Genomic DNA, 13,749 nt, shown 5'->3' with positions numbered 1-13,749 from the left:
CATATGGATATTATGCGATTCTATGTGTGGATGGTACCCGGGTCTGGAGAAGAGGAGACTCTCCTCCAGACTCGGGTACCATAGAACCTGTTAAAAAGAGAATTTAAAATAAAAAATAAAGATTATACTTACCTTCCGATGGCACCCGGTGTTTTATCTGCTCCATTCAGTCTGTTGTATGGGTCGTGGTGGTGTGAAAGGACCTGCCATGACTTCATTTAGTCATGTGACAGGTCACACGACCGCTGACGTCGGCGGCAGCGTGACCTGTCACATGACTCAATGACGTCACTGCAGGTCCTTTCACACAACCGCGACCCATACAACAGACCGGGCGGAGGGGAGAAAACACCGGGGGCCATCGGAAGGTAAGTATAATCTTTATTTTTTATTTTTTACCATTTTTATTCTTTTTTTTAACTATTAACTTGGTCACAATATATAAATCCATGCCGGTTGCATGGATTTATATAGTGTGACCAAGTTGTCAAGCACTTTTCCAAGTGATGCTAAAATCACTTGGAAAAGCGCTTGATAACCCGCATGCAGAAATGCATGCAAAAACGCTTGACAAACGGTTCTACCTGGCAGGAAAAACGCATATAATATCCGCTTTTGTTTTTCCTGCCAGGGAGATGCGGAAAAAATATGCAGCATTTCTGCATCGTGGGCACTTAGCCTTATTCTTAAAAAATTCAACTGTGAAGATCAAGGTTGGTCAATATGTGGTGATCTGAAAGTTTTCTCTTTGCTCCTTGGGCTGCAAGGAGGATACACAAAATACCCATGTTTTTTGTGTGAATGAGACAGCCGGGATAGGACTCATCACTGGAGCCAAAATAATTAGACAATGAGAACATCTTTGCAACCTGAACTCAAGAATATAGTTGTGGAAAGTTTAGTTGATCCCACTAAAGTTCCCCTGCCACCACTCCACATTAAACTTGGACTGATAAAGCAGTTTGTGAAAGCTCTACCTAAAGAAGGAGAGACCTGTGAGGTACCAAGTTTCAGGGACTGACTGCAGCAAAACTGAAGGAAAGCATTTCCGTGGATCCAGATATTCAGAAATTCATGAAGGACAACTTTTTAGAAATAAATATGAAACCTGTTGAGTAAAGAGCTCGGGGTTATTTTAAAGAAGTCATGAAGAAATTTCTAGGTAACAATAAAGATCCAAAATTTAAGTCCATCATGGAGAACATGCTGAAATGTTTCAAATCCTTCTCTTGTCTGATCAATTTGAAGTTATAACTTTTACATTCCCATTTGGACTATTTTTTTGAAAACCTTGGTACAGTTAGCGAAGAGCAAGGAGAAAGATTTCATCAGGATATCAAGAGGGATGGAACAACAATACCAAGGTAGATGGAACGTGAACATGATGGGGGACTACTGCTGGATGCGTCACAGAGAGGATCCACAGGCCTTCTGTAAGAGAAAAAGTATCAAGAGAAGAAAAGGCGCAAGAATTAATTTCCAATAAATTTGCAGAATAAATGTTTAATACATTTGTATATATAATATTGTATACATTTTTGCATACAATAAAGATGTTTACGTAATTTAACTTGTGTTTTGTGCAAAATCCATATGTTAAAAAATAGAAGTGTTTTTTTTTTAAAAATGTCATAAACCCAAATGTTGATAACCTGTATGATTGGAAGATCTACAGATACATGTATATTTACTGTATATACTCTATAAACATATATATGATTTACACCTGCAGACACAAGCCAGCACGTATCATTTACAACAGTTTAGAGCACTCATTCTGGTTGTTTTTGATAATCCAATTGTACTAAGAGGACTTGTACATTTCTTTTTTTTCAGGCTGGTGCATATATAATTTTGGCTATCCTTTTTCTTTTGAATCTGCTGGTGTTCTGTGTGACTGTCTCAATTGCTGTATTTGGTGGCCGAGCTCTGGATCAAGTACCAATAAATGTCCCTCCGGTGAGTCCAGTATTTGTAAATATGCCTTCTGAGTATCATTTAATTTATTTTTTTCTAGCAGATTTTGGGTGCCATTTTAAGTCACATGTATCTGGCACACATGATCCTCTGATACTCCAGACATGGTCTGCTGCTTTCTCTCCTGGTGGCCCTGAAGTTTCTTCTCTTCATCCTGCCCTGGCCACTTACACAATGCATGGTCCTATACCATTGGGATAACATTATAGTAACGTAGTAAAATAAAATGTTTGAAAAAGGTCTTTACTCTTACTGGGGGGGGTCTTTTGAATATCAGAAGAAAAATACAGCTTTTTTTTGTCCGAGCCTGAGCAGTAGTATTATCTTGAATGATGGTATTGAAGAGAGATGTTTTATTAACATGACCATTTACAATGTTTCGATCCCAAATACAGATTTTCATCACGTATAATAACAAGTTCATTACTCTTCTATATAGTGTAATAAGAGCAGGACTTTCTTCTGCTGTTCTGACAATATATAAAAAGCAGATCACGTAAAATTCAACTTCACCTGTTAAAGTGGATTTTTCCAGTAAATTAGATTCAAAGACCCCAGAGCATAATTAATGTAAGATGTAAAAATGTTTTTTTTTTTTTTTAAATCCTTATACTCACCTCACCGCTCACCTTTGGCCCCTCCGCTTCTCACCATCACCAATCCGGTCCTCGTCACAGTTTCAGATTAACTTATTTCATATAATAAGAGTATTATCAAATTGGGCAGTGCATCTTATATAACTGATAAAATTAAATTTAAGAATAAAAGCATGTTCACACATGAAAGATACTTCACATATTTTCTGGATATTTCTGGATATTGATATATTTTCAAGGATCTTACAATGTTCATTTAGGTTTTCTTTTCACATCTCCATTTGGCCACTATCAAAAGTAGTAATAAAATGGCAAAGATGCTTATTTTTTAACTCTGCAATGATTTACATTTTTATAAACAGTCATTGAAATCTCTCTGAAAATCAGATTTACAATTTTGGTAGGGTGTCCTTTTTTGGAGTTTTTCCTTGTGTAGTCTAGGATTGATTGGTATAAATCAAAGCCTTCGCATATGTGTTCCCAGCTTTACAGAGGTGGCTGAAAGTGATGTTCTGTGTCCATTTAGAGTTATTAGAGAATCTGACATCGATCCTCTCATCGTACCATGTGCAGAATTATTGTGAGGCTATGTGCCCTCGATGCAGAAACGAAGCAGAAAATTTCTGCAGCATTTCTCCATCTCTCTGGCAGAAAAAACGCATGCAGATTTCCGCAGCGGAAACGCATGAAAAACGCAAGATGTGCACGCAGCCTGACCGTGTATGTTTATTTCTGTAATGCTGCGGGGTTTCAGATAAAACATATTTTGAAAAGCCGTCCAGGAAATACTTGTCATGGCTGACTAGTCCAAGAGCAGTCTCTGGTGGCTTTTCCCTACCCCAAGCTCTTTGACTTACAGGTCTCTCCCTATGTGTGTGTAGAAGGACAGACCTGTCAATCTCAGGGAGTGGGATTGGAGCAACTCACTAAGGTTCAGCTTCGGACTATTCATCCAACACTACTATTCCCTGGCAAGCTTTACAAATTAGGTCTTCTCTTGTGATGAGCGAGCACTAAAATGCTCGGGTACTCGTTGCTCGGGTTGAGCAAATTGGAATGCTCGAGTGTTTGGTCTGAGTAACAAGCCCAATGTAAGTCTATGGGAAACTCAAGCATTTTTCCGGCGCACCCCCTTTCCCCCCCAGTGGCCAGCAGAGGGCCTAAAAATTGCCCAAATCGATGGGAACAGTGCTCAAATGACATGGTAACAGCATGGAGAAGACCCCTGGAAGCATTTCTGATTCCCAGGTGACTCCCAGGTTACTTCCAGGGTAATGACTTGTATATAAGGCAAAATAAATAACCAAAAACAAAAATGCTCCTCCACACCTTGGGCTATGTTCACACGTAGCGTTTTTGATGCATTTTTGCACTTCTGCATTGCATTCACCGGTAAATGTCATTTTAACATTTTACTACCATATCTTGCCATGTGGTATGAGAGACATGATCAGACACAGCCTGTTTCATTTATGAAGGAGGGACTCTAAAAGTCACAAACACTATTTTTATAGGGCCTTCAGGCGGCTCTTACTATTCTTAAAGGGCCAGCTGTCAGCTATGCTTTGTTGTTCTTGTGAGGAGTGCAGGGTGGTAGTAGTGGCGAGGGATTGCTTTGATATAATATTCTGACCCTGACCGCCCACAAATACAAGATAATATCCATGTTGTATTGTGCTTTGCATGTTGTGTAAAACACTTACATTTTTCGGTTGCTCCTCCATCTTCTTTAGGAATCCATCCGTTGGAGGCAAGCAATCATTGTCACACACAGTCTTTCTTTTATATAATATAACTTTACTAAACTCTTTTTGTTGCTCAGTTCTGGTCACAGATACCGTTCCTTTGCACATCACAATTACATTTGTCGTCCTCTCTTCTTTCCCTTTCGGTCCTATCTTCAGAGTTTACCGCTTCTGCGTTCCCCAAGCTGCCTAACTCTTTCTAACATCGACCGTCGGTATCCTTATTGACCTTCAGCCCCAAGGGCCCCCGAGCTTCTCTTCAGTTTTCCTCCAGCACATACCCTAACAGCAACAACTGCTCTGACTGAACTCATTCCTGACAGGAATAACCGTTGCTCTCCTCTGGCCCAAACTCCTCCCCCTTTTTCAACTGGACCAATCATCAACCGTCTGTCGGTTGCTGGGCAAACTACTCTGTTACTACTCCAGCTCCTTCTACACTGGAGCTATTACTAAATATATTAACCATTTCTATCCTAAACTATTGTGCCCACCACTGCAACGTACCGAATTCCTAATCTAATATACCATCCACTAACATATACTGTCCCTGTAGCTAACATTAGATAATAGACATTTACATATTCAAGTATAAACACTGAGTAGAACAATACATTCACAAAAGGGAAAGAGGCGCTTGACCTTCCCAGTTACCCTCTTAAATTCCCATTAAAGAGTGGGTCTCCTATACTGTTATTGGGTATGCAGTGACTGCAAGGGCTGCCAAAAATTTGGATTCACCCCAATACCCCTTTGAAGAGACAGAGGAGTGTCTCAGTAAAAAAAATGTTCCCATTATAAAAGGAGTGGGTGTCCTATAGTGGTAATGCCCATGCAGTGACTGCAAGGGCTGCCAAAATTTGGGAAAAACCCCAATAACAATTTAATGACACAGAGCAGGGCCTCAGTAACGACATGTTCCCATTAGAAAGGAGCGGGTCTGCTATACAGTTATAGGGTATGCAGTGAGTCCAACGGCTGCCAAAATTTAGGAAAAACCCCAATACCAATTTAAAGACACATAGAGCTGGGCCACAGTAACAACATGTTCCCATTAGAAAAGAATGGGTCTCCCATACTTTTCTTGCTTATGCAGTGACTGCAACGGCTGCCAAAAATTTGGAGGTACTCCAGTGTCCCTTGCAAGAGACGTAGAGGTCGGAAGGCCTCCTGAAAACAATGTTCCCATTATTAGGAAGTGGGTTTACCATACTGTTTGCCTATACAGTGAATATAACAGCTGACAAAAATTTGGAGGAACTCCAATGCCCCATGCAAGAGACGTAGATATGGTGATATGGTAGATATTGTGGTGGAGGATGAGGAGAAGGAGGAGAACAAGAGCAAATAGACAAAATCAGGAAGCGTATACCCATGTCTGGGTGTGAAGACAGAGGTGCATGGGAATAGAGTTAGATCTCCACAAAAAAGACACTGTATTTGAGTTTATGCTATGCTGCTATCATTTGGTGGTCTTGAGAAATCTGGCCCAATACAGCCCCTGTTCATTTTTCTAAGAGTCAGCCTGTCAGCATTTTCAGTTGACAGGCGGATGCACCTATCGGTTATAATTCCACCAGCGGCACTAAAAACCCGCTCTGACAAAACGCTAGCGGCAAGGCAGGCCAGGACCTCCAAGAGAGAGACAGTTCTTGCCACGTGTCCAGCTTGGATACCCAATAATTATAAGGCACAGAGGAATCACGGAGGATGGTGGTACGGTCGGCAAGGTCCTCCTTCAGCATCTTCCAGAACTTTTCCCTCCTTGTCAGAGTACCTCACGCATCAGGGTCTGGGCGCAGGGAGGGTCTGAGAAAGCTGTCCCAGAACTTTGACAGTGTTCCTCTGCCTCTTCTGGATTGCATTTGTGTCTCTCTCGCCTGTACCCCTTGGTTGTCCAACGAACTGTGACCTCTGTCGCCAGCGTTTTCAGATGGGAATTTTTTTAATAATTCCGCAACAAGGGCATTTATTAGGCCTGTCCGGCAAGGGAATAAGAGACAGAAAGTTCTCCTTGTAGTGTGGATCTAGAAGTGTCACAAACTAGTAATAACTGTCACCCAAACTTTGGACAACGCGAGTGTCACGGGAAAGGCAGCGTAACATAAACTCAGCCATGAATGCCAGACTGCAAAGAGGCAAGACTTCAGCGTCCTCACCAAGAGGACAACTGACTATGCTCTCCTCATCATCCTCCTCCTCCTCTTCCTCCTCCTCCATGTCCTCAGGCCATTTACACTGAACAGACGGTATGACAGTTGTGCAGGTAGTACCATCTATAGCGCAGGAAACTAGCTCCTGTTCTTCCTCCTCGTCCTCATTTTCACCCAATCCATGTTGGGATGTGATGAGACTGGGCTGCGTGAAATCACCCTGTATGGTTCCATGCTCCATCTCATCGTGCTCCGCCTGCAAAGCATCCTCTTTAATTGTGAGCAGAAAGCCTTTCAAAAGACAGAGAAGCGGGATGGTGATGCTATTTATGGCGTCATCGCCGCTCACCATCTTGGTGGACTCCTCAAAGTTTTGGAGTTTGGTACAGATGTCTGACATCCATGTCCACTCCTGAGGTCTTATGTTTGGAGTCTGACCTGAATACCGACGGCTGTGTTGATGCTGGTAGTCAACAACTGCCCTCTTCTGCTCACAAATTCTTCCCAACATCTGCAATGTAGAGTTCCAACATGTGGGGACATCGCACACCACTCGGAGAGCTGGAAGCTGCAAACGCTGCTGAATCACGGCAAGGGCGACGGAAGCTGTAGATGACCTTTTAAAATGGGCACACACGCGGCGTACTTTGACAAGCAGATGCGACAGACCTGGGTAGGTTTTGAGAAACCACTGAACCACGAGGTTAAGCAAATGGGCAAGGCATGGTACGTGTGTGAGCTCACCCCACTTCTGAGCCACCACCAGGTTCCGGCCATTGTCACACACGACCAGATCTGGCTGTAGGTTCAGCGGTGTCAGCCACAGATCTGCCTACTCTTTCAGAGCTGTCCACAACTCTTCAGCGGTGTGCGTTTTTTTACCTAAGCATATTAGCTTCAGCACAGCCTGTTGCTGCTTGGCCGAGGCAGTGCTGCAGTGCTTCCAGCTTCTGACTGATGTGGTCATTTCGGAGACAGAGGGTGAAGAGGAGGAGGAGGTGCCGGAGCTGTAGAATGTGGGGGCTACCCTGACTCTCCCAGGGCCCTCAATCCTCAGCGTCGGGAGGACGTGTTCCGTCCCAAGGTCCAACTGGGTCCCGGCTTCCACTGTATTAACCCAGTGTGCCATCAGCGAGATGTACCATCCCTACCCACAAGCACTTGTCCACGTGTCCGTGGTTCGGTGGACTTTCCCAGTAACTCCGTTGTTGAGTACACGGCTAATGTTATGGGACACGTGCTCATGTAATGCGGGGATGGCACACCGGGAGAAATAGTGGTGACTGGGGACCGAGTACTGAGGGACGGTTGCCGCAATCAGGTTGCAGAAAGCTTCCATCTCCATGAGCCTGAAAGGCAACATTTCGAGTGCAAGAAGTCGAGAAATGTGTGAATATAGTAGTTTGGCCTGTGGGGCGTTGGCTGCGTATTTGTGCTTGCATTCCAAGGACTGGGGTAGGGACAACTGAATGCTGCACCTCGACAAGGACGTGGACGTGCTTGCTGATGGTACTAAATGAGAGTGTGCAATGACACGCGCAGGGCGTGAGGCATCTTCGCATGCGACATGGACGGGATTGGCGTGCACGCACAACAGTGGAAGAAGCAGTGGTGTCACCTGCAGACACTTTCTCGACCCTTGGATTCGGCCCACTTAGTAGGGTGCTTTGCTGCCATGTGGCTGATCATCCTGATGGTGGTCAGGCTACTAGTTTTGCTACCCCTGCTGATGCTGGCCTGGCAGGTGGTGCAAATGACCTTTTTGGGGTAATCTGCAGAGTCTTTAAAAAACAACCAGACTAGGGAAGACCTAACAGTTGTACTGACAACTTCTGTCGTGTTGGTGTTACGGGGAACACTCTCCCACCTTCTGTCTGCAGCCACCACACTGCTTCTTCCTGCCTGTTGTGGTGCTATGCCTCCCTTCCCCTGTGTACTGCTGTCCTCGCTCTGCATGACCCCCTGCCAGGTTGGGTCAGTTACTACATCATCCACCACCTCGTCTTCCACTTCCGCACCCTGGTCCTCCTCCTGATTTTCTGGCAATTGTATCTCATCATCATCATCCCCCTCTTGCGACAGTAATTGCACTTTCCCACCGGTGCCTTTGTGTGACCGCGGCTGCTCAAATATTTGGGCATTGCTACACACGTTTTCCTCTTGACTCGCTTGAAGCTGGCCGGGCGAGAGACCTGAATCTACAAATGGAAAAGTGAACAGCTTTTCTGAGTGTCCAAGTGTGGGATCAGTTATCTCTGGGCACTTGGCATGGTGGGAGAAAGGAGGATCAGGGTGAGGAATATGCGGTCCAGACTCATGGCTACTGAGACTCTACCGTGTGGAAGACAGGGTGGTAGTGGTGGTGGCAAAGCATTATCTGCTATTCAAACAACAACCTTTTGACATTTCTCTTGGTTCAATAGTGGTGTGCTGCGGTCCCCTAGCAATTTGGACAAGAAGGTCGGGCGACAAGATGTGGGTGTTTGTTGTGGCACAATTTCAGCTTTCCCACAGCCTCGGCCTCTGCATGCACCATGACGTCCACTTCCCCGTCCCTTGCCATGCACCTTGCCCATTTTAAATGGAGGACAATATTTTCCACGTTCACTAGAAATGGCTGATTTTGGAACACAGTTATATGTGATACGTCTGAAAGAGAACCACGGTTTTAAATAGCGGGCCTGAAATTTACTAATACTATTCTTCACAGAGACCTAGTGTGAATAGCTTGACCGACACACTGCAACAAAATGGAAGGCAGAAATGGCTGACTTTAGAGCGCTGTTATATGTGATACGTCTGACAGAGAAACACTGTTTTAAATAGCAGGCCTGTAGTTTAGTAATACTTTTCTTCTCTGAGACTTAGTATGAATGGTTTGACTGACACACTGCAACAAAATGAAAATGTAAGCCAATATTTTCCACGTTCAGTTCAAATTTCTGGATTTTCATCGCTGTAATATGGAAAAGATCTGGTTGTATTCTGCAGTGCTAACAAGCAAATGGAGCAGAAAAAATGTGTACTCTGGATGGCTTTTTAAGCAAATAATCAGGATTGAGGTAAAAAAAATTATTGGCCCTGGCCCCTGATATATGAGGCTATGTCTACAAATAGATGTCAGAACAGCAGCAGCAGACAGAACGCTCAATGGACCCTTTTGTGCTGTATCATGCACTGCAGTCTGCCACATACACTGCCTGCCTTCCTAACTCCTGCTACCACCTTCACCACTGAAAATATGCACCTGGATTAGTCCTCAGAAGGACTGTTAGTTCAGATGGATATATATATGTTGTGGAATACCTATACTAACTCTAAACAAGCAAATCTCTCCCTGACTCAGCAGCAGCTCTCCCTACTCTGCCTGATTCCGGGGTAGACTGACGAGCATAGCGGCGCCACGTCTTATATAGACCTGATGACGCTGTGCGGCCAGTCAATCACTGTAATGCCCACAACCAACATGGCTACAGCATTACAGTGCATGGCAAGCAATCCCTGCATGTTCATTGGCTCTCTAAAGAGCGCCAAACATGCAGGGCGGAGACCCAAGTTCCAGCCCGAGCAACCCTGAAATACTCGCTGAGCTTGTCGAACACCATGATGCTCAGGCGAGTATGGAGCAGTGGCGAGCACGTTCGCACATCACTAGTCTTCTCCAAAATTCTGCAGAGTTTCGAAGTAAGACATTCACATTTACATTAAAGCAGTCATTGTCTGTGTTAAGGGGACAGTTGCAAACAACTTTATTATAATGGAACGCAACCGACCCCGGGGTTCGCAATGCAGCCTGGTGGACTGCTGCCGAACACTTTCCGGGTGAGAAGGAAAGCAACCAACTTAAATGATAAACCCTTCCGTGTTACTGCACACGGGAACGGGTATAGCGGTTCGCTCAATCTCCGTTAACAGCACAGGAGATGTGCGACCGGGGAAGTAGCTGTAGCCCTGTTAACTACACAGGGACTACGCAGTGGGCGCTAGGATGCGTGTGTGACTCACGCCGGCGTGTAAGTGCTCTCAGCCGGCATGCTACCAGACTGAGGAGAATCACACCACGTGGCTCACAGGCGGTACCGGGAATACGGCATCTGCAGACTGCTCGGGGTGTATGGCGACCCCCTAGTCGGAGCCAGTCTGTACGGCCAAGCTACCTGCCTATTTCCACTAGCCTGCCTATTTCAACTAAAGCACACGCCCGACACCTAACATTATCCCCCCTTCTAACATCCTCCTCCACTTGACGCTCATTTTTCGCAATGAGCAGGAGAGCATGAAAGTGGTCCACCGGTTCACAGGAATGATCCACAGGTCCATGGCCCCTCAAGTGTACTGGGTAACCTTTTTTCCCACGAACCATTTTAGACCCCATAATAGCCTGCACCTCGAGATTATCACCCCTGGTGTCTGTAGCAGGTTGGGGTTCAGTGAGTTTTGACAGGTGAACGGGTCTAAAGAGCAACACATGGAAAGTGTCGTGACTCCTCAGGTGTCGTGGTAACTGTAACCGGTACATTACAGAGTTTACTTGGGCCAAAATTTTGAAAGGACCTAAAAAGCGAGGGGCAAACTTAGCAGGTTCCCCGCATACTTTAGTATTGCGAGCCCTGAGCCACACTCTGTCGCCCGGATAGAATACGGGAGCAGGACGACGAAGAGTGTCAGCCTATTCTCTATCTGTGGAGTCAGCCACGGGTAACGGGTGGAGAAAGCCAGCCGGACTTTGACGGGAAGATTTTTCTCTCGCACAGAAGGCACACGCAAGAACATATTCTTTAACATCCTGGTGCCACCGAGGCCACCAATAGGACCGTTGAAGGGACTTTGTGGTACGTTTGACCCCAAGATGGGCTCCGATCTTAGGGGCATGAGCCCAGGAGAGGACCTCATTTTGTAGATTAGGGGGAACGAACGTCCTCCCTGAAGGAACCTGGTTCTTTTTTACATAATCTGACAAGACCTGGGTCTCGGGGACAGACAGAGGGTCTGTGCCGGGGGCCACATTGGTAGAAGGGTCAGAGACTACCCTCCGGGTGACTGTAACCATACACTGAGACACACAATTCTCACTCCAGGAAGATATTCTCCCCATATTCCAGTCAATGTGTGGAGTGTGACAACGTAACCATGGAAGGCCCAATAACACCTCATCGAATCCACCGAGAATAATAAGAAAGGAGATAACCTCCTGGTGACCCTGAGGAAATGACATGGTGAGGGGAATAGACTGGTGGGTGATTTACGTGTCCAGGAGTGAACCGTTGACTACCCTAATGTTCATTGGTCTTGGAAGTAACTCTATAGGGATGGCATGCCTCTGGGCAAACGTAGAAGACAAAAAACTGCCATCGGCGCCAGAATCCACCCACGCCTTGGCCATAACCGTGGTTGCTCCAAAGGACAATGTCACCTTATACAATAATTTGGAGGAAGAAGCCCCAGAATCTAACACACCTCCTCCAACGGTGGTTAGACACACTCGTTTACCGACTGCTTGGAACCCTTATTAATGGGGGACTCCAAGAGATGTGCAGGTCGGGAACGAGAAGAGCTAGACTCAGTTCGGGATATATCCATAGCCTCAGGCACCGGGTCGGGAGTCTCGGGTTTGGAAATCGGTCTAGAGAAGGATGGTGCCAACTGATACTGAGGTCTGGCGACCTCCAGCTCTAACTTGTGTTCTGCATGACGCAAATCTATTCGGTTAGCGAGAGATATTAACTCCTCCAGGGAGGTTGGAATCTCTCTGGTAGATAGAGCATTTTTAATATGCCCAGCCAGACCCTTCCAGAACACCGGGATTAAAGACCGCTCTGACCAATCCAATTCAGCCGCTAAGGTTCTGAATTGGATGGCATAGTGGCTTGAGGTGGCCGAACCCTGGATCAGCGCAAGAAGCTTAAGAGCCGTATCATGCATGACCTGAGGACCAAGGAATACACTCTTTAGGGCTTTAAGAAAGAGACCCGCATTTGCCACTACCGGGTCATTGCGCTCCCACAGAGGAGTAGCCCACTCCAGAGCCCTGTGGGAGAGTAACGAGATGACATAACGTCACTTTGGCTCTTTCAGAGGGGAACCGTGCCTCCATCATCTCCAAGTGAATGGAGCATAAATTAATAAAACCCCTGCAGGATTTACTGTCCCCAGAAAATTTTTCCGGGAGAGCAAAACGGGGTAATGGGGCAGTTGCAGCTATTGCAGCATTCATCCCAGCCGAGTTAACCAGACTGGCTGCTTGAGAAGCCGCCTGGGTAGCTACTGCAGTGATATCAGCTACCGGGTGGGCTTGTACCAGAGTCCTAAGTCTGGTCTCAAGCTGCTGTATATAGTGCTGCAGTTGCTGATTGTCAGCCATGTTCAGCAAGACCCTGGCGCTCTGATACTGTTAAGGGGACGGTTGCAAACAACTTTATTATAATGGAACGCAACCGACCCCGGGGTTCGCAATGCAGCCTGGTGGACTGCTGCCGAACACTTTCCGGGTGAGAAGGAATGCAACCAACTTAAATGATAAACCCTTCCGTGTTACTGCACACGGGAACGGGTATAGCGGTTCGCTCAATCTCCGTTAACAGCACGGGAGATGTGCGACCGGGGAGTAGCTGTAGCCCTGTTAACTACACAGGGACTACGCAGTGGGCGCTAGGATGCGTGTGTGACTCACGCCGGCGTGTAAGTGCTCTCAGCCGGTGTGCTACCGGACTTAGGAGAATCACACCACATGGCTCACAGGCGGTACCGGGAATACGGCATCTGCAGACTGCTCGGAGTGTATGGCGACCCCCTAGTCGGAGCCAGTCTGTACTGCCAAGCTACCTGTCTATTTCCACTAGCCTGCCTATTTCAACTAAAGCACACGTGGAGCTCTATAGGCCAAGCGTCCACACAACAGCATCACTGCTCAATGATCAGAGCGCGCCGCCATATTTGTGGGCGGGCCTTTTAAAGATTAAGCCCTGCCCACCGTCGCACCATTGGTGACGTCACCCGTGACCAATATATATCAGATACCCTCGGCACAAAAAGAGATTACTAGTATGATGTCAAAAAAGAAAATTTATTCAGAGCGACCCAAAAAATGGAAAACAGTGCAATCCATCCAACGTTTCGGCTATTTGCCTTTATCAAGGTTATCTAAAGAAACATCCAAATATAAGGTCATAAATATATAATTATACAAAAAGATATATTTATATAACATATACTCATTAGCAAATTAATAAGTGATATATTAAATCAATAAGAAGCAGATAGGATGACCTTGCAGAAACT

General features: G+C 45.8%; 1 protein-coding gene across 1 annotated transcript in view; it reads left to right on the top strand.

The window, feature by feature from the left end:
- Positions 1 to 13,749, top strand: part of LOC141271150 (membrane-spanning 4-domains subfamily A member 4A-like) — a 193,375-nt gene that overhangs the window by 172,638 nt on the left and 6,988 nt on the right. Inside the window, exon 6 of the mRNA XM_073681252.1 lies at positions 1,837 to 1,959. Within this exon, the coding sequence (XP_073537353.1) occupies positions 1,837 to 1,959 (123 nt within the window). The remainder of the gene's footprint in view (positions 1 to 1,836; positions 1,960 to 13,749) is intronic.

This window comes from Phyllobates terribilis, unplaced genomic scaffold (assembly GCF_046119375.1).
Source record: "Phyllobates terribilis strain yellow unplaced genomic scaffold, ASM4611937v1 Scaffold_5__5_contigs__length_657084704, whole genome shotgun sequence".
Taxonomy (NCBI): Eukaryota; Metazoa; Chordata; class Amphibia; order Anura; family Dendrobatidae; genus Phyllobates; species Phyllobates terribilis.
The sequence above is the reverse complement of the archived record's forward strand: the minus strand, read 5'-3'. Positions and strand labels throughout refer to the sequence as shown.